This window comes from Phasianus colchicus, chromosome 12 (assembly GCF_987193195.1).
Source record: "Phasianus colchicus chromosome 12, bPhaCol1.hap1.1, whole genome shotgun sequence".
Taxonomy (NCBI): domain Eukaryota; kingdom Metazoa; phylum Chordata; class Aves; order Galliformes; family Phasianidae; genus Phasianus; species Phasianus colchicus.
In genome coordinates, this window is record NC_143447.1 from 2,549,015 (window position 1) to 2,576,066 (window position 27,052).

The 27,052-nt window shown below is 51.2% G+C and overlaps 1 protein-coding gene and 2 long non-coding RNA genes across 6 annotated transcripts; 1 reads left to right on the forward strand and 2 right to left on the reverse strand.

The window, feature by feature from the left end:
• Positions 1-5,767: 5,767 nt before the first annotated feature.
• INSYN1 (inhibitory synaptic factor 1) lies at positions 5,768-13,602 on the reverse strand. 4 transcript variants are annotated; one of them, XM_090148637.1, is made up of 4 exons: positions 13,454-13,602; positions 12,726-12,905; positions 11,869-12,545; positions 5,768-6,488 (listed from the first exon to the last, which is right to left on the reverse strand). In XM_090148637.1, the coding sequence occupies exons 3-4, from the start codon at positions 12,049-12,051 to the stop codon at positions 5,811-5,813; spliced, it is 861 nt and encodes a 286-aa protein (XP_090004763.1). In that variant the 5' UTR covers positions 12,052-12,545; positions 12,726-12,905; positions 13,454-13,602; the 3' UTR covers positions 5,768-5,810. The 4 variants fall into 4 exon arrangements, with proteins under 4 accessions (XP_090004763.1, XP_031443876.2, XP_090004764.1 ...); XM_031588016.2 differs by having other exon boundaries at positions 12,726-12,908; positions 13,454-13,598; XM_090148638.1 differs by lacking the exon at positions 13,454-13,602 and adding an exon at positions 13,277-13,379 and having other exon boundaries at positions 12,726-12,908.
• Positions 12,836-22,796, forward strand: LOC149916233 (uncharacterized). Its single transcript, XR_016470242.1, has 4 exons — positions 12,836-12,920; positions 20,393-20,519; positions 21,257-21,440; positions 22,250-22,796. It is a non-coding gene; the product is annotated as an uncharacterized LOC149916233 (long non-coding RNA).
• LOC149916234 (uncharacterized) lies at positions 16,750-19,536 on the reverse strand. Its single transcript, XR_016470516.1, has 4 exons — positions 19,136-19,536; positions 18,254-18,393; positions 18,077-18,146; positions 16,750-16,849 (listed from the first exon to the last, which is right to left on the reverse strand). It is a non-coding gene; the product is annotated as an uncharacterized LOC149916234 (long non-coding RNA).
• Positions 22,797-27,052: the final 4,256 nt, after the last annotated feature.

The window sequence follows — 27,052 nt, forward strand, 5'->3', positions numbered from 1 at the left end:
GCTGTTCTGTGAGGTCTTAGCAGAACACAGAAGGTGACTGTGCTGAGCTGGGATGACACAAGCTGTGTCTTTTCTCAGCCCTCTGCATCCACGCAGCTCTGGATCTTCCCCTTAAGGTGATGGGAAGCTTTGGCTGCTCACTTTTTTTTGCTTTAGGTGCTCACAAATCAGCAGATCTGTATCAGGGCTGGTTTCCCAAAGATGTGCATTATTAATGCTCTGCCTGTACATGTTCAAGTAAATTGCTACATGGTTTTTTTTTCTCCTTTTTTTTTCCCCCCTTTCCATGGCAATTAGCAAAGCAGAATGCTGCTCTAAATCTTTGCGAAGGTGAAATTGAGTTGTTTGCTGTAAATAATATCCATTTTCCTCACAAAAGGAGAAAGAAAGAAAGGAAAGTTCCTGGTATCCCTTGTGGGCATTCATTACCATCCCTGAGACAACAGCCTTTCCCTAAGGAGCTGCAGTTAATTCACTTCTCTTGTTCCTGCTGCCTTCAAAAAAAGAAAGTGCTGCAGTGGAAGTGGATGTGAAGGAGCAAAAGCCATTTGAAAACACCTCTGGTAAATTAAAGTTTTGCCGTATTTGCCGAGATAATTTAGTGTAATTCCCTGCTAATGAATTAATGCACCACTTCTTGTTCATTATAGCTTTCCTAATTTGATTGGAGCTCCAAGTGCTATCTAACTTCATTACCAGCAAATATTAATGTAATAAGACGCATTTGGACATGAGCATCTGCAGGTGTCCCCTGCTCCTATATGCTGTGTGTCCCACATTCAGCACGGGTGAACTACAGCTTCCTTGGCTGATTTGGAACCAGGTTTGGAAGAGTAGGAGGAGGAAGGCAGGGGTTGCTGCCCACCAATGGAGTTGCCTGCCCTTTGATGGGCAGAAGAGCAGTCCCATCTCTCTGCAGGGCTGATGGCCAGGATGGAAAAAAAGAGAAGCTTAAAAATATGCTCATTGCACTAAGCACCATCAGTGATCCTACTGTGGCCTGGCTTTGAGCTGCTTTGAAACTTACTCTTTAATAAACACCCTGTAGGAAGCAGGGATGGGATCAGCTCTTCCCAAACCCCGCTCCTCTATGCAAATGGCTCTGTGCATAATGTAAGTTCTGTGTTGCTTGTGCTGAGTAACCTTCTCCTCTTGAGCTAAAAGAGGAGGAGGAGGGGGAGTTTCTTTCTCCAAGCCTTTTTTTTGTTATTCCCAAAGTGATGGGCAAAGAGGTGTTTCTAGGGGCCCTACTGCAGCGTAGCATCTCATGGTGGCCATTAGTAACATTCAGCCACATCCAGCACTAGAAGCCAGCTGGTAAAATATAAAGGTTTTGATGTAAGGATGAGGTTGGATGAGTCCCACCAATGCTGATTCTGACACCCCAGGACTTTGGCCATAGGCTTTGCTGAAGGCAAGATCCCTCCTGGCTCAAGTGGTATTGGGGACACAGCTCTACTCCTCCCCAAGGCCACGGCATCAAAGCCAACAGCTTTGCTTTTCCCTGCTCATTACTATTATTTTTTTTTCTTTCCTTTCAAGAGCCACCATGTTTTAATTATTTATTTGGAGCATGATTAATGTTTTGTCTGATGCTGTTCTGCCAGGGGAGCCCCAGTACATTTTGGTTTAGCGAGAGCTAATTAAGAAGTCCCATCAAGCATGTCATCCCTTGTCTTACAAGCACCTCCAGGGCTGCTCTGGCACGGCTGTGTTCCTGCAGGCTCGACTGGATCCAGGACCATCGTGAGAGCCCTGGAGGCATAGATGGCTCTGGGGGCTCTGTTGGGGGGTCCCTGCAACTGTCTCCATCTGGGGAACTTCTGGCTTCCCAAAGAAAGAGATGTGGGGCTGTGAGAACTTTGTTCCCATTCTCTTGTCTCCAAAGGTGAGTGCAAGAGCTTCTGTATTGGCTACCCTGAAAGTGAGTGCTGCTTGCTTCAGCCACATCCCACAGCGAGGACAGGACACAGAGCGCTGCTGGTTAAGGTTTGGTGATGTTCTTGACCTCAACTCCACCACTTTTGGTTGCAGGTGAAAGCTTTGCAGCATCCTCAATGGGAATGAAGCGCAAGGAGATGGCGACTGCAGAGGTGATGTGACATAAGGCCACCACTTTGTCTCTGCTTGGCACCGGTCCCCGTGTCTTGGCAATGCGAAGGGTAAAAGTGCAACGGGGACAGAGTCTCAACATCTGTGTGGGGCATGGTGACACGAGTGTGTGTGGGCACCCACTGCCACCCAGTGGTGGAGAGCACCCAGTCACTGTGCAGCAGGGTGCAGAATGCAGTAAGTATGCGTATACGTTACCCACAAGGGTAGCAAAGCCACAGCTGCCAGAGGATCAGACCTGAATTTTCTCCTTCAGCTCAGGAAGGGTAGCAGGGTGGAGCAGTGGGATGTGTCTCGATGGAGAAAACCCATCCTGATGGGCACTGTGTGACTGCTCCAGCACCCAGGTGACGTGTGAGGAGTGGTGGCAATGTAGTTTGCTGAGCTGGAGCTGGTGCACTGCATGGCTCAGCCACTGCGTCTGGACAGAGGACACAGGTGGGATCTGGTGACCTTCACCCAAGATCTGCCACACCATGCAGACACTAATAGGCACAATTAGCCCCACTTGAGGCCTCTCCCAGTTTGTGGAGTTGGGAGCCTATATGAGCTCAGCCTGGAGTTGGTGGTGGTGCCTGTCTGAGCTGTGCTGTGGGATTGCTCATGTCTACGTGCAAGTCTATATCCATGTCCATGCCTACCTCCATGTCCATGCTCATGTCCATACCCATTTCCATGCCAATCCATCCATATTGATGCCCGTGCCTAGGTGCAAGGCCATATCCCTGTCCTTAGCCATGTCTGTGTGCAAGACTATGCTCATGCCCACATCCCAATCTACATCCATGTCCCATGGACACTTGACCATGCCCCACTGATTCTTTCCACTCATTCCCACTGTGACCTGGCCTGGCCTTATCCTCACCACCCTGCCTGATGATGTGGGCTCCATGCTGCTGCCAGATGCCACTCAGTCCCCCTCATCCCTCACTGGGGCTGCTGGGAGAGCTCATTCCCATCTCCCCATTCAGCAGGCAGAACCCAGGGAGCCAGGCTTACGCATCTCCACCCCATGGGTACCAGGAGAGCACAGTGATAACAACCCCAGGAGAGAGATAGGAAGAACTTGGGGGGATGGAAGCTGTTGCAAGTAATGCGTTTTTCTTTCTGCAAGGAGATAACCTCCAGCAGCCTGTTACCCAGCTCCAGAGCATGAAGAGGCAGGTGGGAACATGGCTGGAGATAAGCAGAGCTGGGCAAGAAGGGACACACACTCACTGCATTGCAGAGCTAATCAGGCTGCGGGTGTGCTTTTGGGATGCTCCTACCCTGCAGCATCTTTTTTTTCCCCATTGGGCAGAGCACCGTGGGGCTGGATGGGTGAGGATGAGGAGGGAAGCACTTGAGCATCCTGAGGATGAAACAGCTCCTGATATCTGAAAGGGGAGCCTGAAGGCAAGCTGATCTCGCAGTTATAAAGAAGAAGCATTGCACGAGGCGCTGGTACATTTCTTGCAGTAATTCAGCCGTGGAACAGCAAGGAACAAATAAGACAAGATGCTGTACATTAACAGAGGCAGAAGGCATAGCCTTTCCCTTGAAAAAACAAAACATTTGTCTTCCAGTTGCGGCCAGCGCCCAGCCCTGGGCAATGTGCAGTCCTTGGGGCCACCGGTGGAGATGGGGGGCCACCAAGGCGAGGAGGGAGGTGGCCCATGGGTTCTTCCAGCATGATGAGCATTTGGATTTTTGCAGGAGGTGGAGCACTGAGAGCCTTGTGGGGTGTTTGGGATGCAGGTGTTGTCTCTGCTGCCGGGAGCCCGGCTTCATTTTGCTTCTCTTTTTCCTGACCTCCTCCCCAGGTAAAGCATTTCTTTGCATTTTCCCCCCAGGATGGTGAAAGTGAGAAACCTGCTTTGCTCACCATCCCCGACCGGAGGCAGCTGATTCAAATGCAAAGCTGAAATTTTGCTTTAAAACCCATCAAACCGTGCCAAACGCCAGCACGGTACCCGCCGGCGGGCGAGGAAAGGGCAAAAATGAGCAAAGCTGTCACATCTCGTCCCCGAGGCGAAGAGCAGCCGGAGCCGTCGTGCTGGGTCGTGTCCTCGTTTTATTTGCTGATTGTTTCTTTATTGCTTCTGGAGAAAACATGAGCCTTTTGCCCCTTCCTCTGCCCGCTCTCACGTGGTGCCCGGCTCTGTTTTGGGCTTTCTCAAAGTTTTCGTGGTGTCTGAAGAGGGGTTGAGGATGGGGGATGGGGAGGGATGCTCCTATCCTGGCCATTCCCAGCTGTTTGGGGCTGTTTTTGAGTCAATCGGGGCAGTTTTTTGCTCTGGGCTGATAAATATTAATTCATTAATATGTGGTGTGCTGAGGAAGACGTGGTGTTCTCCCCTCATTGGAAACATTGACGTCCAACTGAATGGCCAGAAAGTCACATAGGAATGAAGAATAATAATAAAAGAACTGCACCAGGACGAAAAAGAGCCCCATCAGTCCTGCGGGAGCCATAATTTTCAGCGACCAGTGCAAATCCTGCTGGAACACAAAGCCCATTCATTCAACACCACTCATCACCAAGCGATTATTACCATTCTGAATGCTTCCTCCACATTTCAATTAATAATTTGTGTTCTCTTCTTGAACCTTGCCCTAAAAACACCCACATTTTTCTGCTCAATAACAGCAGAACCCCCTGTGTGGCTGTCCCTGGTTGTGTAGAAGAGCACAAGGACGTTGCCTGCAGATTGAGCTGCTCTGAATATTTACGTTGTGCTCCTCCTGAAATTATTAAAGAATAAAGCTGCATCTATTAATCATACTTTTACAGTGGGGCTCAGCTGTAAAGAAAACTCCTAGAAGTTAATAAGCAACCAGCTGTTGGCATGCAAAATAATAGAGGGAGTGCAGAGGAGCTGTCCTGTTGCATGTCTCCTTGCGGTGGGGTGGCCCTTCTCCAGCACATGGGACAGGGATGCTCAATCTCTTGGTATATCTATTTGTGAAAATAAATTTTATTTTATTGTGAAAATAAAATTTTCACAAGATCCCAGCCCTGGGGGTATGGAGAAATGCAGAGGGAGGTGATGTTAATACAGCTGTGAAAGGGAAAAATCCTAAAAACTAGGGGGAAAAAAGACTTAAAAGACCTAAAAAATGAAATTATACTTCTTATTTCAGCTCATGGGAGATGATGATTCCCCTCAGCAGGCGTGCCCTGGTTTGTAACCTCAGAAATACCAGTTGGACCAAGATGGGGACGTGATGTGATGTTGGTCTCTGAACTCCATCACTGCCATTCCTGGGGTTAATTCCCTCAAACCATCCGTGAGTTCTTAATTTGTTTTTTTTTCATCCTGTTTTCCCTACCAAGTGCCTATAGAGCATCACAGCAAGGGATGTTTGCCCTCCCTAGCCCAGCCACCAACCTCTCTTGGTGTCCCCAGGTGAGAAGCTCACCTCTCTCGATACATACATACATGGGATCTCTGTATGTTACTGCTGATATTCTCCACGATGAAGGATTTATTGATCTGCATCTTCCGTCCACAAAGCAGCTGAAAATTCCCTGAGCCTCAAAAACGACGGGTAAGGTAGTTGGACATTTGTCTCCTCTGCCAACTTTTCATCTCAATTTTATTAGTAGTAGCGATTTATTTAAATATATATTTATATATGTATATATATATATATATATACTTCTGATCCTTTCCCAAGACACCCAACCCCAACCCTTGGCCGGACCGGAACCGACATCAGTTTTTCGTTTTGAGTTTCTGTTTGGCCGGGATGTAAGGCAGCACCGTCTGGGTGCTTTTGTCGGCCACAGTCTGCGTGCTGCTGTTCCTCATCAGCCGCCGCGCCGGTGGCCCTCCGCTAGTGCCACCACCATTGCCACCAACGGACGGTTGACTCTTCGGGGTCACCTTGAGACCTCGCTCCTCGGTGCTGTCCTCGTTTGGGGACGCTTCGTCGGCACCGTCCCCATCATCATCGCAACACAAGGCGTGGTAGAGCACCTTGTCGCTGAAGCGGACCCGCTCCCGCGTGCCGGCTGTCCGGTGATGGGGACCTTTCTGTTGGGGAGTGAATGCCTCCTCGCTGGATGAGTCCGGGGTGCCCCCTCGGGGCCCGTTGGCGATGGGCACCCCGCCGTTCATCAGCCGGTAGTCGGGCTGGCGGCACGGCGGGGGTTGCGGGCGTGGGGGGTCGGGGCCGTCCCCTTGGTCAGATGGGGTGGAGGTATCCAGGAATGAGCAGAATTCCCAGCTGTCGGACAGGATGTCGGCCGCTGCGAAGTCGAGGGGTCCCAGCTCGAAGGAGACCCCCCCTTTCTCGCTGCTGGAGGTGCTGCTGGCTGTCGCTGTCGTCCAGTCATCCGGCTCCAACTCGAACTCGAAGTCAGATGTCAGCCGGTCGATCTGGCTCACTACCTGTGGGCAGATGGGCGGACAGATGGACGGGTGGATCGGCCCTTTGTGGGAGGAGGAAGAAGCCCACCCAATGGCTTGGTGACACTAGGATACTTGTGGTGCCCGAGTAGTTCCCTGCTATTTTTTGGGGACCCCCAATAAGCTTTGGATCCCATAGAAGGAAGTAAACACCCCAAATCCCCATGCATGTGGCATTCCTTACACCCCAGCATGGGGAAACAGCAGTAAAAACTGCCTCTTTTGCCCCCAGTATCTCAGCTCCCCAAGTGGGGAAACTGAAGCTGGCCATCCCAAGGTTGCATGACGAATGCTCCCCCATCATTAACAAAGTGCTTGATGTATCAAGAACCAACGAGAGCATGGCATCCTGGGGACAGAGTGGTGCCCCGTGGTGTCCAAATCTGTCTCCACGTCCTTTGTAGGGTTGCTGTTCATCATTGCTTTGCCCTTCCTCCTCATCCTTCAGCCCACCCACACGTCATTTCCTGGTGGAAGTAAACCACGGGCTTCCCAAAATAAGGATGGAAGACAAATCCACAAGCAATGTCCTGCCTGACACCTTTCATCTCCTCCTCCACAATCTGCCAGCAATCCTTGCTGTATCTCCACCAGCATCATGCCCAAGGCTGTTGGACTCTCCTCATCCACTGAGAATAAACAATCCCAGTGCTAAACCATTCCTCTGTCATTTCTATAGACTTTTTAACACGAGTTTTTTGAACACTTCTGGAGGAAACTAAATCCTCAGGCTTCAACCTTCCATCCCATTTTCATCGCAGAGGCTTTTCCTTGGTTCCCATCCCACGCCCTTGTTCTGTGCATCCTCAACTTTGAGCCAGAGGGTCGGGTGAAATATTAAAATGCTATAAATGCACCCTAAAACCGTATCCAGCAGCCTGGGGCTCATCTGAAGGACACGACACGATCACCATCCATTCTCCAGGCCCTGGCTTTGGAGGATGCCAAGAGCAAGCTGGGGCCCCTGGCTGGAGCTGCAGCACCCACAAGAAACATCTCAAATGAGAAATGCTCCCAAAGCACAATCAGATTGCTTTTTATTTCCTTATCCTTCTTGTTCTTTGGGTGAAAAAGGAGTGAAAAGAAGCCTGTGTGACCTCTTCTTTTTCAGTGACGGGAAAGAATGAGGAAGAAGCTGGGGAAAAGAGTTGTCCCTGGGAAACACCCGGTTATTATTATTTTTTAATAAGGCAGAAGAATGATTTCATGAAACCCTTTGCTAAAATGAGATCAGCTCTCTTTACAGGAAGGCACGGCACCGGGTCCCTTTCCCAAACCAGGGGACCCTCCTCATTTCTCCCCACCACTGGGACCCTCATGGGGACATTGACACCTGGGTGCCAGGAGGAGCTGCGTCTCTGCTGTCCCCACTGCGGTCCCTGTGGGATTAATGTCACATCAGCTCTATTTTTAGGAGCGCCCTTCCCTGCACTTTCTATTTTAACCGGGCGGTGGGGGGGTGTTAAATACCTCCGTGACACTGGGTACCTGCTGAGGATTTGAATGCAAAGCAGGATTTGGTCTTTTCTTCCCCTCTGCTTCTTTGGATTGTCAAAGGATTTTAGCGGAGTGAGCTGAGATGGGGGCGAAGGGAGGGGGCAGAGGGACCTGAGCCCATGGCTATGAATGGGTTTTGGGGTGATGAATGGGCCTGGAAGCTGAATGTGGATGCTGAGGCCACTGGGGTTACCTGGGTGCCAAGAGAGGACATCCCTCACCTACAGAATAGCCTCACATTGTGCCAGGAGAGCTTCAGTTTGGATATTAGAAAGAGTGGTGATGCATTGGCACGGGCTGCCCAGGGAGGTGGTGTTGCTGTCACCGTCCCTGGAGGTGTTCAGGAAATGTGGAGATGTGGCACTGAGGGACGTGGTCAGTGGGCATGGTGGGATGGGTTGGGCTTGGTGATCTTGGAGATCTTTTTCAACCTAATGTTTCTATGCAAATTGATGGAGCTGGGCTGACAGACCAGCTACCTCCAGTTACTCCAACTGGTAGCCCTGGACGCTCCCCACCCTGGGCTCCCACCCAGCAAAACAGCACAGGGAGCTTTTAAGCTAACATCTGTGCGCCCAGCGGGGTGGTTCCCTTCCCAGCTGGATACCTGCCAAGGGATGATGAACAACTGGAGCACCACTGCTCTGTTTTATTATTATTATTTTTAAAAGGAGTTTCGGTAAGCAGCTTGGCTGCAATGGCTCGCATTTCGAACGCAGTGCCCGTGCTGTTTCTTATTCACGAGATCATTTCTTTGACAACTCAGCAGAGCTGCTGGGGAGCCGGCGGATGACGCGGGAGGACAAGAGGGGACTTCAAAGGCTGCGTCCGAGCGGGCGGCGCGCTCTCCCCGATGCGGGCGGCGATGGATAATGCACCTCCAGGAGCGGATGGAAGGAGCAGGGAAATGCTCACCATCAAAGTGCCGCAATCTCACGGCCCTGGCGTCACAGCCTTTGAAGTGGAGCAGCGGTGGGATCAAAGCTGGGGGCAGCGGGGAGCTTTTGGTTCAGTGACGGGCGACCTCTGCCTGTGCATGTCGTGTCATCCCACCCCAATGGCTCTCACAACGCGGGGCGAAGCATCAATTCTGAGAGAGGAGCAGTGATTTTTGCGCCCCGTTCCCATCGCTGCACTCCGAATCATCCCTGAGGATTCTTCCACAACGTTGAAAATCCATCCCTCCATTGGGAAAAGGAGCAGCCCTAAGCCTCTGGCAGCCCCATGACCCTGCAGCCCTGCAGAAGGGACCTTCCCATGTCTCCCCAGACACTTTTCAGTGAAGGGGAGGTAAATATTTAATAATGAAGAAATGATTAATCGGAGCTCGCTTGCAAGAAGAAGCTGGGTGACAGTGGCCTCTCTGCCCAAGCTGACACGTATAAATGAGTCCCTGTTGTCTGTTCCAGTGCATCGAGCATCTCTGGACCATTTGCTGTATCATCAGGCACTAAAGAGTTCAAACTCATCACACACATCTTTGGAATGTGCTATTAGAATAGCAAGCCACCCTCTCACCAAGAGCTTTCCAATGCGTTCCCAGCTAATCACCTATCAATTACAACATTATTAAGGTATTTTGAAGGGGTTGTACTGCAGACTTTCCTGCCTCCAAAGGGAGGAGCAGGGGATGACCAGGTGTCACTTCCCCCAGGGGGTACAGGTATGATGGGACACTCTTTGTGGGATTTTAGGGGGCTTGTATGCACACCTGGAGATGTGCAGAGATGGCATCATCTCTTCCTGCTGTGCATCCCATAGGAATGCAGGTACTGGGGATTTGGGTACCAAGGATGAAGGGTGCAGGAAAGAAGGATGGAAGCACCAGAGATGGAGGATGAGGGTACTAGGGCTGTATAAGAAAGATGCAGGTACCAGGGATGGAGGATGTGGGTACCAGAGTTTGTACCAGTGGTGCAGGTATGGAGGATGGAGGATACGGGTACCAGGGGTGCGGGTACCAAAGATATGAGTACCAAGGATGGAGGATACAGGTACCAAGGGCAGAGGATGTGGATCCTGCTCAGCGGAAGCACATTTGGTCCTGGCCTCCTGTGTAATTTTTACTTCCAGTGTGCGATCTCAGACGAGGATTTAATAATCATTTTCCCCTCACATAATACAGCCCTGTCGTGGAGCGCTGGAGAATAATTATATACACAAAAGGGAAGAGGGAGGGAGGGAGAGTGGGAGAAAAGACTGGTAAAACAGCATCCCCGATACAATGGACATCTGGAATGACAGCCTTCAGGGAGAAAACAATATCAGGAGTGAGGAATGAGCAGGGATGGGTGCAGAGAGAGAAGAGGAGAAGATAGATGTCCCCAGAACCCTATGGCTGGTCGTCAGATTTGTGCTGCAGGCAGCTTGGGATGCACCCCTTGGGTACAAATAGGTTGTCCCCTGTCCTGCTTGTCTCCTCCTGCGACTCCTGGGATGGATGAACCTCTCCAGAGCCCTTCACACCTGCGCTGTGTCCTCAGACCACCTTCTCCCCTTCCCCACCTGGATTGAGCAGCCTATCAAGGGTGCTGTAGGGATGCTAAAGGACTTTTCAGCCCCAAAAGTTGAATGGAGACTTTAAGGAGGGTTAAGCTCTGAAGCACTCAGAAAGGATGCTCAGGTGCGTGTAGAGGTCTCTCCTGGCTTTAAATACATGGGCTTTATGAAAGGGGCACTGAAGCAGCTGTGAATTGCCATTTTTAAAGGCCTCTCAAAGCTCCTGGAGGAGAGTGAAGTGACTTCAGACCAAACAGAAAACAGCTCTGCCTCCTGATTATTATTATTATTATTATTACTATTTTTAGTATGTCAGGGACTTGTCAGAGGGGTTCTGGGCTGTCCCTTTGGAGCTGAAGGAACCAGGAGCCTTTCTGCTCTGTGCTTGGGTTTGCTTTCTGCAAAGGAATAAGAGGTCTGGTGGAGTGATGAACTGGGATGTGGCATCACCTGGAGATCAGAGCTGACTTTCCTGGGGGACTGACCTTCCTAAAGCCCCATGGAGTGAGCAGAGCTATCCGAAAGAAGGTCCCAGGAAAAGCTTTAGGCTGGTAGGTGTCACACCTCCCTGAGCATGGCCACATCTACACTAAGTATGCTGTCAGTCCACCTGCATCCCAAGAGCTCCAGCTGGCTTCTGGTGCCTCCGCATGACCCCCACACAGTGGGGCTGCTTTGCTCCTCTATCATGACCCCCCAGCAAAACCTGCACTAATTTCTTCCTATCCCTCATGGAAATGAGGCCTCACCCATTCCAACAACCCAACCACACCTGGCTCAGGGCACACAACCACCTGCCCCATCTCAAAACTAAGCCATGCTCAAAGCCACCACCACATTCCCAATCCACAGCTCGTGGCCACAAACAGGTCCACTTCCCAAACACACCGGGGTTGTGCAGCCCTTCCGCAATTAAATTCCCCATCACTGCACCTCTGGACCAACTGGAAGCTCAAACCACACTTTGTATGGATATATACACATTTTTTGCCAGCAGAAAAGAGCCTTCTGCCGTGTCTCCCTCCACAGACTCGCCACCCCAAGGCCACCAGCACGAGGGATCTGTCACCTCCTCTCCATCCACCCCTGTGCTTTGAAACAGAACCCCCCCAGGACAGAGCATCCCCAGTTCCCACAAGATTTGCCCAGTTTCAGCTCCGTGCTCCAAGCTCTCTCCCAGCATCCACGGGGACGGGCAGCATGGCCCCAAGCATCAAGGTCAACAGCAAATTTCTCCAAATCCGGCTTATTTCCCCCCGCTTTTTGGAAGTGATGCTGATGGGGACAGGGCTGGGACAGGTGCAGCCACAACCACCCCACCTCCTCGTACCCCTGGTGCTGCATCCCACCCAACATCCTCTCCTACCTCCCGGAGCTCCTTGGCGACCTCCTTGAGCTCCTGCAAGATGCCTTCCAGTTGCCCGATGACCATTTTCATCCGGCTGCGGATCCTCTCCCTCTCTCCTTCGCTTTTGCCACTGCTACAATTGCTGCTGCTGCTGCTGGGGGGGTCACTGGGCTGCCTGTCCTGGCAGCTCCGGGAGTCCATCCTTCCCTACCGGCCTCTTCTCCCGGCCCCAAGGGCTCTGTCCATCCTGCGACCCCCAAACCCGGTGGCCTGGCGTCCGCGCAGCCCCTCTCGGCCGGAGAGCTCTCACCATCTTAACGCTCCCCAGGAGTCCCTGCTGGCCTCCCCGCCTCACCACCGAGGCCGTTGTCGGGGGGCTCCGAGCCGCGGTGTGGAGCAGCAGGACGGCTGGGGGCTGCTCCAGGCAGCATGCAGAGCCGGGCGGTGGGTGAGGGGGGGCTCAGCCGGCGGCCGTGGGGATGCACGGGGGGACCATGGAGGAGGAGGACGAGTCCCTTGGATGTCCCAGGAAGCTAAAATCCAGCTGATGGAGATTTTCCTGCTTGCTGGGGATGGGGAAGGTGATGCAGGGCTGGGTGTCCCCCTGGAATGGTGCGGCCACCCCACGTTGGGCCCTCGCTCCAGGGCCGGTGGCTCCGATGCTGAGCAGTGATGGGGGACTCCGGCTTCCCCTCCTGCAGGGACAGACAGACAGTGAGGGAGCCAGCCCTGCTGGGGATGGAAAAACGGGGAGGGGAGAAGGCTCTATATAACCACCCCCCCACCCTTGCCTTGAGACATGCAGACGGGGGTCTCGCTGAGCCAGATGGATGGACAGGCAGGCAGATGGACAGACAGATAACCTGGGAACTTACCGGCGCAGGGGTGAGCAGGCAGCCAGATCCAGATCACCCTTTTCCAGCGCCTGGCTCCACTCCAAGCTCTTCCTCGTCCTTTTATTATTTTTTTTTCTTCCTTCCTCCCCCTCCTCCTCTTCCTCCTCCTCCTCCTCCTTCAGGGCTTCTGCGTGGAGGCCGGGGGCCACCTTCTCTTGACTGCTGTCAGAAGGGGTGAGATGTTACCTGCGGGGTTTTGGGGGGAGGGGAAGTCCCTTGGGACCCCTCCGCTTTAAGGGGGGGTCAATCAAAATACCCCCTCAGCCCCATCTCTTCCCTCAGGAGGTGGGGAAATGCACCGAGGGTGGAGGCAGAGTGGGGGGGGGGGGGCATGGTAGGGAAGACCGGCGTGATTGCATCCTCTGAACCCGTTACTCTCATCTCACATCCCTGCTACTTGAATCCTCCATCCCCAGTGCTTACATCCTCCATCCCCTCCACCTGCATCCCTGCATCCTTCATTCTTGGTATCTGCATCCTCTATCCCCAGTGCTTGTATCCTCCATCCCTGGTGCTCACCACCCTGGTACCTGCATCGCTGGTACCCACATCCGTGGTGCTCACGTCCCCGGTATCCTCATCCCTGGTACCCGCATCCTCCATCCCCTGTTCCCACATCCCCGGTTCCCACATCCTCCATCCCCTATTCCCGCATCCCCCTCCCGTTTCTCCCCATTCCCCCTCCCTTTACTCCCCCCGGGACCGACCGGCGGTAGCGATGCCGGTTCAGGGCCGGCCGCCCCCTGGGCTCCGGGGGGGCGGAGCGGGGCGGGCGGCTCCCGGCGCCCCGGGCAGAGCCATGGGGCGGGGGGGAGCGGCGGTGGGCGCCCGGCCCCGGCCCGGCCGCAGCCTCCCCGCGGCTCCCGGTTCGGCTGCTGTGTCAGAGAAAGGGGCCGAGCCTCGGCGGGCGGGGGGGGCTTAAAGGAGCCGGGAAAGCCTTTGGAATAAACGAGGGGAAACTGAGGCACGGCTGGAGAGGGGGCTGGATGCTGGCGGGCTCCGCTTGTCCCCGCTCTGATGACACCAGCGGGGTCATCGGGGTGCAAAACGCACCCCGCTGCTGTGAGTTTCGGGTGCAGGTTTTGAAGGAGTGGCTAAAAACCAAACACGGATCGAGCACGAAGGCATCATGCAGCAAAAGGGCAGGAGGAGAAGCAGCACCATAGGGCTGAGCGTGGCTGGTCTGGGGGAAAACAAGGGAGAAAGGAAAAGGATGGGGCTGGAAGGGATTCGGCGGGGCTGCAGGAAAGATTTTCCAGTCCCAGTGCAGAACCCGGACGATAGGTGGCAATCCCAGGTCTGCATGAGGCAAAGCAGCGTTGCGCCTACGTGTCTGATATATTGCCTCCCCTCGGGTGCGTGCAGAAGTGCTGAGCACACTTTTTGGCTGGCGCCCGACCTGACTCATCCCTCACCCAGGGCTCCCTGAGCTCACCCCGAGCCAAAGCCCAGCCCTGGGTGGTGCTTTGGGTGCTCTCCCGATGCCCACGGGTCTTTGGGGTTGGGGTCCTGCTATGGGGCACCCAACTCTCAGCATCCCTATGATGGATCTGTGGTTTTCTGGGTGTCCCACCATAAAGCAAGTGAGGCTGAAGGCTCCTGCATGGTCCTCACCATCACAGGTGCCCATCGCCGCTGTGCAGCCTCCCTGCCGTGACTCACTGGCACAGATGTAATTCCTCATTAAGCAGCGCTTCTTTTCACAGCCGTTTCTTTCTGTTTCTTTTGTATTTTGATTGGAGTGCCAGTCAGTTTTTCTTTTTTTCCCACCAGTTTATCAATTCCTCTTCTCCCTAAAGGGAGGGATGGGGGAATGCAGAAAGATGTGCCGAGCTGGGGAGCGCCTCAGGTCCCAGACAGCGGGGGGAAAACCTGCAGAGAATACGTTAAGAAACAGCAACAGAGCAAGAAAAAAATACCCTAAAAAGCTGTGCTTTCAGCAATATCTCAAAGATCTGCTTTTTGCTCCATCTCACTTCCCCAGCCCTTCCCTGGAGGCGTTCAAGGCCAAGTTGGATGGGATTCTGGGCAGATTGATCTGGTGAGTGGCAAACTTGCCTGTGGTGTGGGATTGGAACTACGTGATCTTTGAGGTCCCTTCCAACCCAAGCAACTCTGTGATTTTATGGCTTGGACCAGTGGGACCCCTGCTGCTTCTCCAATGGGAGATCTCCCGTTGGATGCTGATGGCAGAATGGACTTTAGCCAGAAGGAAATTCACATCTGCACCAAAACACCATTGGGATGCTGAGTGCATGACATCCTAATCCTCACCATGAGTGCTGGTGGACGGATGGGATTTTTTGGGGAGATGGCCCATGTGCGGTCAAGCTATCCTTGCTTTGGAGAATGATGTTTTTTAGATGTTATAAATACAACCAGGCCACGTGTTGCAAATGGGCAATTTGGGGTTGTTTTCTAGCATATTAAAAGAAAAATCTCAAAAAACGAAGCATTGGAGTGAGCATGATCTCTCAAATGGACTGCTTGATTGGGGATGCGTGTGGGAATATTCCCAGGTGCTTCCAAAATAAGGAAGCTGCACCTACCCTGAGATAAATGCTTTATTTGAGTGACTTTGTATCCCAATGGAAAACGTGCATCCCATCCCATCCAGCTGTTGAATGTGGTTTATTGACTTGTTGCATCAGGCAGTGGGCAATGGGCCACTCCAAGGCTGCTCAGGCTCAGATGCATCCCACATGGAAGTGCAGGTATAAAAAGCTTCAAAGAGCCTCAGCAGCTCCTCAAAGAGAGAGGGTTTGGGGTTTTACAGTGATGGGAGATGGTCTCTGTACTGCTTGACAATGAGTGACCCCCAAAAGGGGCTCTTCTCTGTGGGATCTGGGCTTCGGGGGTTTCTGTCTTCATCCGCAAACAGACAGGGCTTGTGTTGAAGGATGAGATGAAGTAGACAGAGAGCAGGGAGAACAAATATTAGTGCTCTTAATGGGTTTTTGTTTTACTGGCTGAAAGGCTATTAATCATCCCAGTGAGGGCAGTGGAGCCTTAGAGGGGTTTGTGGAGCCTGTAGTGGGCTTGTGCTGGAGGCTCACCAATGCAACCTGCAGTGGGAAGGAGCTTGGTGTGACCTCTGAGCATGGGGGAAGGGAGTTCCCTAGATGAGAAAAGTGTAAAAATGTACATTTTTGGCTCTGGTAAGGTAGTAGATGTTTTCTCTAGGGAGAAGTAGGCTCCAGTTTGCATGTAGGGTTGAAAACCATGGGTACTGCTGAGTGGTATTGGTGTCCTGTGCCTCAGTTTCCCTTTGGTTCTGCGTTTTGGTGAAGGTGTTGGGAGGATGGTGAGCAGCAGGCTGTGAACTGGGGGCAAATATAATAAATATGTTCTAAACTTGGGGCTTAACATCCCAAAGCACCTGCTGGGGTCAAGAATTAAAGGGTCTGTTCTTCCCCCACTTGCTTGTATGTGGCTGCTTTGTTTGGGGTGGGGGCTTGCTGCCACATTTTAAGCATAAACCTTTATTAATGATGCTGGATTGAAGAAGCTGTGCCTGGCCCTGGCCGTCTGGTACTGAGGAGCAGAACTGCAGCAGGGCTTCAGCTCAGAGAAGCTCCAGGGCTGGAGCTCCATGACTTTTTCTACAGCTTTTCTGAGACTTCCCAAATAAACTCTGAAAGCAAAACTCATCCTTCTCCCGAAGCCTTGGGTTCGAGCTTTCCAGCTTCTCTTGCACTTTCCTTTCCCTTTGAGGGATGCAACATCAGCAGTGATGCTCTGTGACCAAAATGCTGATTGGGACCAAACCACATCTTATTTTTTTTCCTTTCCCCTTGCTTGTACGTCTTGTACCAGGAGTGGGATAGTGCCAGAGGTGCCCTTGGGAGCAGTGGGCTTGGTGCTGTCCTTGGGGGCATCCTTCTCAAGGGGAATCCCAAGCAGATGGGCTCAACCTGCGCCAAGGGGACCTTGTGCTAATCTCATTGCTTGCAGGATTAGTCCAGCTCCTTGGGCTTCATTTACATTTTTTACAGTCTTGTGGTGACCTTATCCGTGTTTCTGGTTCTTGTCCTCCCTCTGTAGCTCTGTGGGCACTGAGCTCTGCTTGAAGATGCTCCAATGTGGCTAGACTTGGGAGACAGCTGTAAATAGGAAGGACAAAATGGAAAGATTAGGGGGATGTCATGGCTGGTTTGAGACCCTGGGTGATGTGGGGGTGTTGGATCTCCAATTTTACCATTTGAGCATCCCATAGAGTCATAGAGTCATTAAGGCTGGAAAGGACCTCTAAGACCCCCCCATTCCAACCCCAACCCATCCCACTGTGCCCAATGACCACGTCCCTCAGTGCCACATCTGCCACCACCTCCAGGGTGCCCCCACCACCTCCCTGGGCACCTGACCACTCTTTCTGAGAATAATTTTTTCCTAATATCCAAACTTAGCATGGAAAAGATATCAGTGATAGAGAGGTCAGTGGGGTGACTTTGATTTAAGGGCTTCTTGATGTTCCCAGATAGCATCACCCCAGGTCGCATTTGTTCCCTTGCTTGCTGAGCAGAGAAGCACAAATAAGGCTAAATCCCCAGGGTGTGGGGAATGTTTCACTTAAGCTAAAAAAGAAAGATCCTTTTTTTTCCCCTTCTAACTCCTTCTAGTATTGCAAGCAATGGGAATCACCTGCCGTTGAAATTCTGTGCACTTGAGTGGTTCCTTCCCAAAATGAAGCTGCTCCCTTGAGGCAGGCAGGCTTTGCTGGATGCCAGGAGCATGTTAAGTTCCTCACTCTGCTTTTCAAACCAATCGTGCACTGAAAATCACAGCTCTCAGCCTTCAAACCACTACAGCATCATTAATATTGGGAATATTAACACAGGGAGGTGGTGCCCATCCCCGCTGTGATCCAGGTGGGTAGGAGCCATCCCTCGGCTCCTGGGCTGGTTAGCCAACACAGAGCTGGTTTCAAGCTGGATTTTCTATAAAACAGGAGTGGAAAAGCAAAATTGCAGGGAGTTTCCAAATGCAAATCTCCTTTCAGCGGCGGTGCCTTGTTGAAATGTCGCAGTGAGACAGCGCTGGCATCCTCCAGGCACAAAGAGCTCTTTGAAACTTGGACAAAAGCATGGAAATTTGGGGATTGCCAAGCGTTCCATGTTTTGTTGGCTTTTTTTTTTTTTTTTTTTTTTTTTTTTTTTTTTTCCTTTCCTGGAAAACTTTGCCTGTCTCTGCTCCAGGGCCCCGCTATGCAAGCGAAAAAATATCCTTTAAGCTTGGTAATCACAGAATGTACATCTGAGGGTTTTATATCTTAGGGCTGGTTGAGAGCACTGATGGGGTTTAGAAAAAGCATCAGGAACCTCAAATGTTACCTCGCTGTTGGTTTGGAGGGTCGGTAAATGAGTTAAATCTGCTTTGTGCCTCCAGCCTCCCAGCACATCCCTATAGGAGACAACAAAGAATCTTCACTGCCACGTAGCAGGGATGACTTTAAAAGCCAGGAATAGCTTAAAAAATAAAGCTCAAAACCCCATTTTCATGCTGCTAACCTATTCCACACCATCCCTGGCTGGGGCTGGGGGGTTTTGTGCAGGTTTCTCCTAGCGAAGCTCCGATTTCTGCAGCGTTGGGTTTCCATGGCGACCTCTGCGAAGCATCCCTGGGAGCCAGGACCCCAAGATGCACCTACCTGGGAAATTAAGGGGTAAAAAAAAATAGCTGCAGCTTTGCTGAGTCACTGCCGGCTTGTATTTATAGGCACTGGCAAACCTTGCTTTGGCATGCTAATAATATACTTCGTTAATCGCAGGGACCATGGTGGAGAGTTTCTTGCCTTCCAATTCCCCACTGAGGCGGGGCTGGGTTCTGTTAATTTATCAGCCACGTTGCCCCTGGATGTGGTGGCTTTTCTGGGGAAAAAGTCAAGAATTACCCCCAAAATCTGCATCTTCGGTGAGGAAGAGAACGGGGCTGTCCCCAGATTGTAGGTTTAGGTACCTTGTCTGAAGTGTTGGGTTTGGGCTGGGACCACGGGGAGGGTTTGCAGAGGACCCCAAACCACATGGTGGGAGATCAGTGAGGGCAAGCACCCAGGATGGGAAACCCAATGGAAAGAGGCCAAAACTTGCACTATTCTCTCAATGTTGGCAAAGAGCTCCTTGTGTGGGTTGCCCCATGCCTTGGGTGGTGACCCTGTGATGCTGTCCCTGATGCCACCCTTGAACCAGCTGGGAGGTGACCTCTGTGGAAGGAGAATTTAGATGTCAATCTTCATATTTTGCAACAGCTTTTAAGACAGTTTTGCATCCTCCAGATGAATATTTTAAGTGGACTTTAGCGAGATGCTAATGGGTTTTCACAGCTGATGAAATTAAGCCCGTGTTCCCTCAAACCTTGCGGAGCTGACTTTGAAGGGCTTGTGGTTATTTCACCTTGCTGCTTTCCTGTGATTCCTCCTCTGTCTGATGCAGTGAGACATCTGCTGTCCTCCTTGCCAAGATGGGCAGCAGCACATGGAAGGTGCCCATTCCATCTCATGTCTTGCTGTGAGGTTTATTTTGTTGTGCTTTATTTTTTTTCCATCCCTCGTGCTCTGCAACACTTCTCCACTGCTTTTCCATGAAGAAGTGCCTGTTTCATGGCCATGCATCTAAACAGTGGCTGGTGAGTCCCCATTGCTTCAACAATTCACCTATACATCTGTGTTTGCAGGGAGCTGGCACCAATAAAAGGTTGAGATGACAGTCTCCATCTCCCACATCTTCTTCCTTTGAAAAGAGCAACTCATGTTTCATCATAAAGCACTATCCCAGCTAAATGGCCAAGCCAGGAGGTTCCGTAATGTCAGGTTTCAAGAAATACAAGGAGCTGCAGGTGGGGCTGTGTTGGGTTGGGCACTGCAAGGCATGGTCTACCCACCTCTGCAAAACAACCTGGTGGAAAAGGGTTTGTGTCCTACCCAAGTGTGAGATTTCTGTGGTTTGGAGACCAGTCCAGCAATCTAGGAAATGAAGATGAGTGAGGTGCTGGCCCTATGTTTCAGTTCAAATGGGAAAAAGTGGTTTTCACGTGTCTGCCCCTCATCCATCATGAGCTGCCCAAAGACCCTGGGTTGGCAAGGGGGTTGGAACTAAACAATCTTTAAGGTCCCTTCCAATCTAAGCCATTCTATGATTCTGTCTTTCTATGATGTGTGCTCCCTACGGATGACAAGGCCCCACTGTGCCAGATGGAGACTCTATGAGGCATCCCAATGGTTGTGTCTGCCCATGGCTTGCTTTTGGTGTACCAACCCAGCTGTATCTGTGCTCTCCTGCTGCATCAGTCACAGCATTCAAAGTCACCCAGCAGATGCTCCAATTTGGGGCTCTTCCTTATCAGGAACCTTTTGGGACAGCCTGGACAAAATACATCTGGCTGTTTCTGAGCTTTGGGGGAAGTAGAAATAAATAAAGCTGCTACTGCTTTTTTTTTTCTTTTTCCCCTGAAATATCCTATGGGGTTGTATGTGGACAGGATGTAATGAGAAAGTGCTTATAACCTTGTGTGCATTTGGCTGTGCTCTTCTGGGTGTGCTTAGAGGATCCGTCCTGTAAGCTGGCACATATTTGATGAAAATAGAAAGATTTAAATCTTCCTAAATTGGAAAGGATTAGACAAAATTTATGGAAGCCTTCTTTGCTTCATAGATGATGGGGAGATGCCCGTGCTGTGCCTGAAACTTCAGAAAGCATCGCTTTCGTTACGCCAGTGCAAACTTTCCCACTCAAAGCCATTTGCTACAAGGCTTGGATTACCCACCGCTATCTCTCCTTGGTAAGAGCCAAGTGCTTAAGTATAGCAGCAACTGCAATATATATTTTTCTTCCCTCCGAGCTCGCAGGGAAAAATAGCTTGGTTTGTTTAACCAGCTTTGTGGGCGCGTGGGCTGCAGTGCGGGAGGGTGCTGTGTGTTTGGGTGAGCTGGGGACGCGGTGCTGGAGCGTGTCTGGGAGTTGGCTCGTGTGAAATCACACGTGTGCGTGCTCAGCCTGCCTCTGGCTCTGGTTGGGGCTGAGATACACTGGGATGTGAGCACCCCACGAGTTGCTGTCTCATTTTCCATACCCCACGGCAGCGATGCAAGTGCACGTGGAGGATGCTCTCCCAGCCAGTAGCAATGTACCCATCTTGGTTTTGTGCAGCTGAAGGAAGGCACAGGGCCTCCCGATGCCTTAAGTTGGGTAAAATGAACCCTGATGTTTGTGTTGCAGTTGAATGGTGTCTTGTAGAAGGCTCCCAGATTGTACTAGCCTGTGAGGTTGAAGCTTGAATAGGGACAGCCCGTGATAGTGCCCTGATGTGGGGTCTTTGGAGGGGTTATGGATGGGTCCTGAACCTCACTGCAACAAACCACCTCAAAGCAAAGGTCTGAGTTCCTACTGTATCCTCTGACATTGTGGACCAGAAAGGGGACTGCCATCCTGCCATGGGGTTTGGGTGCTGCCTGGTGGGCTGAGAGCTGCCTTTGGATGCAGATTGCCATCTGACAAGGGTCTTCTTCCTTTGCAAAGAAAACGTTTGGAGATGTCCCCAGAAACCTCCCCATACCCAGCCAGCTTTTCATGCAGAGAAATGTGGGAGTGATGGGAAGTAGGAGCTTAGAGGCGTGGGGCAGGTCCCTGCCACAGCACCAGGATGCTTTGGACACTTAACACCTTTCTTCTTCCATACTCATGGGCCCATGGCTGATCTCAGGTGAGCATCCTGCACACAGCATCTCTTCTGACATGCCTGTTTTGAAGCCTCTCCCTCTGCAGTTCTTCACCCTGCAAATGGTTTGGGGATGGGAAGCAAAGGAAAAAAATCGTGGAGATGGATGGGGATATGGGTTTCTCTTGTTGTCATCCATATATTTCCCACAAAGCTCAGCAGGAAAGACCCATGCCCCCCAAAAAGGGGCTATCCTGGTCTTCTTGGGATCCAGAATTGTCAAAACCTTTTGATATTGTGATACATCCTCAGCTTGGAGTGCTGGCAGTGGGGAAGAAGGAGCTGAGAGGAGAGATTCCCTGTGCTCCTGAGATCCACACCAGTCGTGAAACAAGAGAATGTTCAGAGACGCCCACCTGACAATTCTGTAAGTGCTGGATGAGCCTTCCAACCTGCTGCAGGCTCTGTTGTGTTGGGGATGGGCTCTTCCAGCACTCTGACAGCAAGGGGAAAGCTTTCCTCATTGGTAAAGCTGAGAGTAACTCTAAGTTATTCTGAAGTAACATGACAAGCTGCTTTAAGCAACACGAGATATTTAATCCTGACAGCTTGAGCTTAGGCAGACTTGGAGCTGAATCATAGTGGAGCATCACTTGAGGAGAGGAGCATCTCTTATGGGATGCAGGAGCAGCTGACCAAACACAAAACCCACAACCCTGCCTTGCTAATCCTGTGCTTGCAAGAGACAGGGTTGCACTGAGTGTCCTCTGCTGCTTTATTTTCTGTATTATGTATATTGTATGTCCTCAGCGTGAGCATCGCATCTCCTTTAGTTCCCTGTGCTTTCTTTGCAGTGTGTTTCTCATTTCCCTGACCCAAGAGAAGCTCTTCACTGCATTAAACCTTGAAACATGCATCATCCTCCCGCATGCTGCAGGGGCAAAAAATAAAAATCTCCGTTTTGGGGGACGCAGAGGCTCATCCCCCAAATTCCTGGAGCTGGGTGTCGTGGGCTGATGATTATCACAGGACCCTCTGCAACACGACATGGCTGACCAAAAGCTGTTTGGAAGAAAATATCTTCTCGCATAGCAGCAACACCAGCCCATTTCCTCAGAAAAGCATTTGTGTGATAACAGAATCATCTACTTTGGAAAAGACCTTCAAGATCAAAGTCTGTACAGACAGGATTTGAGCTGGCTTTTATCAGGAACAAGCTAAATTCTTTGGAAAAATGTCACCTGAGGTGACTTTGTGATGTCTGGGCAGGCTGCCGTGCCAAGACCAAAGCCAGCCCTGGGGCTCCTGCTGGGCAATGCCACCTGGGTGCAGTGACCTTGGCACCGGAGGCAGCATGGGGTTGTCCAGGACTGGTGCAAAGGCTGGGATGCGAGAACAAAAATAAACCCTCAGTGCAAAAATATCTTTGGTTTCCTTTTGTGGAGTGGAGGAGAAGGATGCTGTGTGCGGGTGGTGCAGGTTTGTCAAAATTCGGATATTAGGTGTGGGTCAGCTGGGTCCAAGACCGTGGGCAAATCCATCATTGGGTGGTGGAGGGAGACAGCACGTTCCTATGGTCCGTGGCAGTGGGGCAGGGGGGGAACTTATGGTGTTTTGAGGCTCCAAATGGAGTCTTCTCCTTGCTCCCCTCTGCCTGAGCACGGCAGCCCTTCTTTAATAGGAACACGCAGTAAAACATGAGCTGTTAAAGCTCTCCTCACGACTGGGCTTTTGATCAGGGAAGCATTAATTACGTTTGAGAGCAAAGGAGAGAGACTAATGAAGGGGAGATCAAAGGGAGCAGTGAGCATGCCAAGTTCAAAACCACAGCTCATCCTGAGGATGCTCTGCTGGGATCTACCCTAATACTGACCCACAGCTCTCTTGTCCTCCTCTGGACCATGCATTCACCCAAGGATGAGCTCTTGGGTGGCTCCCCATCACCGGGACCCCATCCATGGTGCAGTTGGCTGCTGGCCAGGCTAAGCATAAGATCAGAGAGGGGATCGTAAATTATTTAGCTGGGGAAATGCTCAGGGCTTTGCAGCTCTTGGTTTGCACCAGCTCTTGGGAGCTTGTTGCAGCCCATGGGCACTGGGAGATGCCCGGGGAAAAGGGAGACCCCAGGGAAGGAGCTGGTGAAGATAAAAGACAATATTGGTACAAGAGTACTAATGTGGTTTAGTTTGAAAATGAGGAGCATGCTGATGAGAATCATAGAATCATTAAGGTTGAAAAAGACCTCTAAGATCATTTAGTCCAACTGTCCACCAACCACCAGTATCACCCCCTGACCATGTCTCTCAGTGCCACGTCTCCATGGTTCTTGAGCACCTCCAGGGACGGTGACTCCACCACCTCCCTGGGCAGCCTGTGCCACTGCCTGAACACTCTTCCAGAGAAAAATTTTCCTAGTATCCAACCTGAACCTCCCCTGGCGCAACCATTCCCTCGAGAAGTGTTCTCTAGAAGAGACAGTGGAGAGTTGTGGCTTTTCCCATCTTGCTGCTGGGCTCCTGGGCACGGGGATGCTGAAATCACTCCAGATGTGCCCCCACCCCTTCCCTTTATTTATATTTATGCTCTGCTCTGTAAATCACTGATGCCTCCCTAAGTCCCAAAGCAAACAGGGCAGTCGTGTTGGTGGCTGTGAAGTGATGGAGATGCTCCCTGGGACGTTCCCTCGCTGCTGCTTCTGGCCAGAGCCTAGGAGCGGGTATTTGCTGATCGTTCATTTGCTGGTTGATGGAATAAAAATGCAAATATTTGCTTTGATGAATGGTATTTGGCCACTGAGGCTGGTTGAATAATGAACCGCTTCTACATGAGTATTTTGTCCATTAGCTGGCGGGAACTATTAGTGGTGTAATGGATTTGGGAAGATGATTTGAGCAATGTGAAATCCCGCAGGCAGGGCTGTATGGAAAGGTACCAACACACTGAGTTCTGGGCCATCTCCAAACACTGGGCATCACTGCTGTGAAGCAGACACTGTCCTCCTTCCTGTGGGGGCCTCCAGGTATCTCATGCTTGAAACAGCCTCTTCTATTTCTTCTCGTCTTTCCTTCACCCTCTGCTTTCCCCTATTTGTCTCGCTGTCTCTCACCCATCCCCACTTCCCCATCTCACAGCACTGACCAGCTTTGCCTTTAGGCAGATGCACAACCAGCTCTTTTGATCAGAGGATTCCCATGCAAAAAGGCATATCTTTGGGTCCTTCTACGTGCCCATGGAGCAGCAGAAAGCATTGGGGGTTTGAATGCTGGGACCAGGAATTCCTTTCCCATCCTCCCACCACCTCTTTGACTCCCAGCTGTGACTGCAGAGCGATCCCCAAACCAGAGGGGTTGCACGGCAACAGGAGCAGAGAGCAGAGTGGAGAGGAGCAGGGCTCTCTCTTAGCACTGATGGTGTCTGATCCTCCCCTTTGCTTCCTCAAGCTCTAACGCTGCTTCAGCAGGAGCAGCAGCAATCAGAGCTGGGACTGCCTTTGGCCTCTCACTCGCTGTGCATGGAGCATATGCATGAAATAAAACAAATATTTGGCTTTTAGGGCTGCATTTGCTCTCATTTTCTCACCAGCCATTCCTCTTGCTGTATGCTGAAGCTGGCAGCCAGCTCCAGGCCAGCCACTGATTGCCTTGACACTTCATGCACTGATGTGTCCACTTCTGGGCTGAACTGCAATGAAACTGCCCCCAAATGAGAAGCAGTAGGATTGGATCGATTACAGAATTACAGAATTACAGAATTGCCAGGGTTGGAAGGGACCTCAAGGATCATGAATCTCCAACCCCCTGCCACACGCAGGGCCACCAACCATTCCACCTAATGCTAGACCAGGCTGCCCAGGGCCCCATCCAACCTGGCCTTGAACACCTCCATGGATGGACGGGGCATCCACAGCCTCTCTGGGCAGCTGTTCCAGCACCTCACCACTCTCTCTGTAAAGAATTTCCCCCTGACGTCCAACCTAAATCTCCCTTCCCTCAGCTTAAAACCATTTCCCCTTGTCCTGCTGTCAATGGATACATTGTGGATTGGATGATGATGCTTCAGCCACTCGGGGGGTAGCAGCACTTTGAGCCCCTCCTGAGCTTTTGAACAAAACCAGGGGTGTGTTTTTCAGCCAGTGATGGACAAACTGCAGCATGCAACCAGCTGGAGAGTGCTGGGCCACCCTAGGTGCACCCACACCGTGACCTGGCACATTTCAGCTTTGGAAATTATGATGAATTGCATAAATAACCATTTCCCAATCGCACATTACCTGTTGTAATGACCCCACCTGATTAGAATCCTTGGGTCCAGCTGGGACTTATGGCTGTTGCTGGTTTGTCACCAATTGCAGATGCTCCATCTATGTGCAATTGCAGGATCTTAAGGATGACCTACACCTTCCAAACCTTAGATTAGAAAGGCCATAGCAGGAAGAGTCTAAGAGTTATAAAAGCATCCAGGCTGGGGCTACTCAGGGCAGAACTGAGCACCACTCTACCCTTGACCATGGTCTGCAGGGCAAGAGGTACCAAGGAATCACATCCAAGAGCCATAACCTTTCGTAGCCTTTTGCACCTGGAGAGCTTTTTATGACTGCAGTTTCATTGTATTGCACAGCCAGTGCTGGCGAGAAGTGCTTCTGAAATGTAATTTCTGCATTAACACTGGGCTTCACTTGTGGGCTTGCTGTACCTTGCACTGAAGTGCTGCTGCTGTCGGGGAGAAGAGGTTTAGCAGCACCAGAGGTGCATGCAGGTCCTTATTGTTCTCCTGAGAGCACCGAATACATCCAAGGACCAGATGGATTTGGGTCAAAGGGGCTGGTGGATGAGTTATTAGCATGGAGAGGACATGAGTGAGATGAGTGCCTGCAGTGTGGTTGTGGGTGAATGATTGTGTCTGGAGTCACCATGTCAAGAACTCGTTCTGCAAGCAGTAAAGCCACTCCGTGAGCATCTGAGTGAGTCCAGGCCTTGCCCAGGCTGTCTGATCTGCAGCTAGAGGGGTGAATGGGCTGGATTTATGGAGGTGGCCTTGCTAAACAACCCTCAACATCCTAACTTAATGTCTCTTTCCATACAGTGAAGATAAATCAAAGGTCTTTCACACTGATTAGCATGATTTAGGGTGCTGTGGCTCACTAGTAGGAGGAGAGGAAAAGCCTTGCTGGAGAGCCAGACTCATTGGATTTTATTGAGAGGCCACAGTATGAAGAGAGAATAGCAAAATGTAGGAGAAATCTGCTGTGATGTCCCCTTCACACCTTCTCCCTTTAGCAGAAGCATCTGTGCCACCCAACAGATGCACTGCGATGAGTGGGAGTGACATGGGCTGCTGGTGACACTGGGCCACTTGATTGTCCTGGTGGCCATTGGATCTACGGAATCTTCAAGTTTGTCCAAAACTAACTGATTTTAACAAAAGCTGCAGTTGTGCAGTCCTTTCTTGCTCCCCCTGCTCCATTTCCTGGGGCAAGTTAGGGCAAATGGCCCATTTCCAGATTTGGGAGTGGACCAAAAAGCTCAGAGCTGAGCAAACCATGCATGAAACCACTTCTCTGGGAAGAAAAACAATTATTTTCCCACCCGAAATACATATCTGTGGCTAATGCTAATTGCATAGCTCTGAATAATGCTAATTGCACGCAACCTCTGGGA

What these genes read in the sequence shown, in the direction of transcription:
- INSYN1 (XM_090148637.1), bottom strand. Translation starts at nt 12,051, where the DNA reads ATGGACTCCCGGAGCTGCCAGGACAGGCAGCCCAGTGACCCCCCCAGC. An exon ending in TCGCCAAGGAGCTCCGGGAG is followed by an intron (nt 6,489 to 11,868) that starts GTAGGAGAGGAT and finishes ATCTGCCCACAG; the next exon opens with GTAGTGAGCCAGATCGACCG.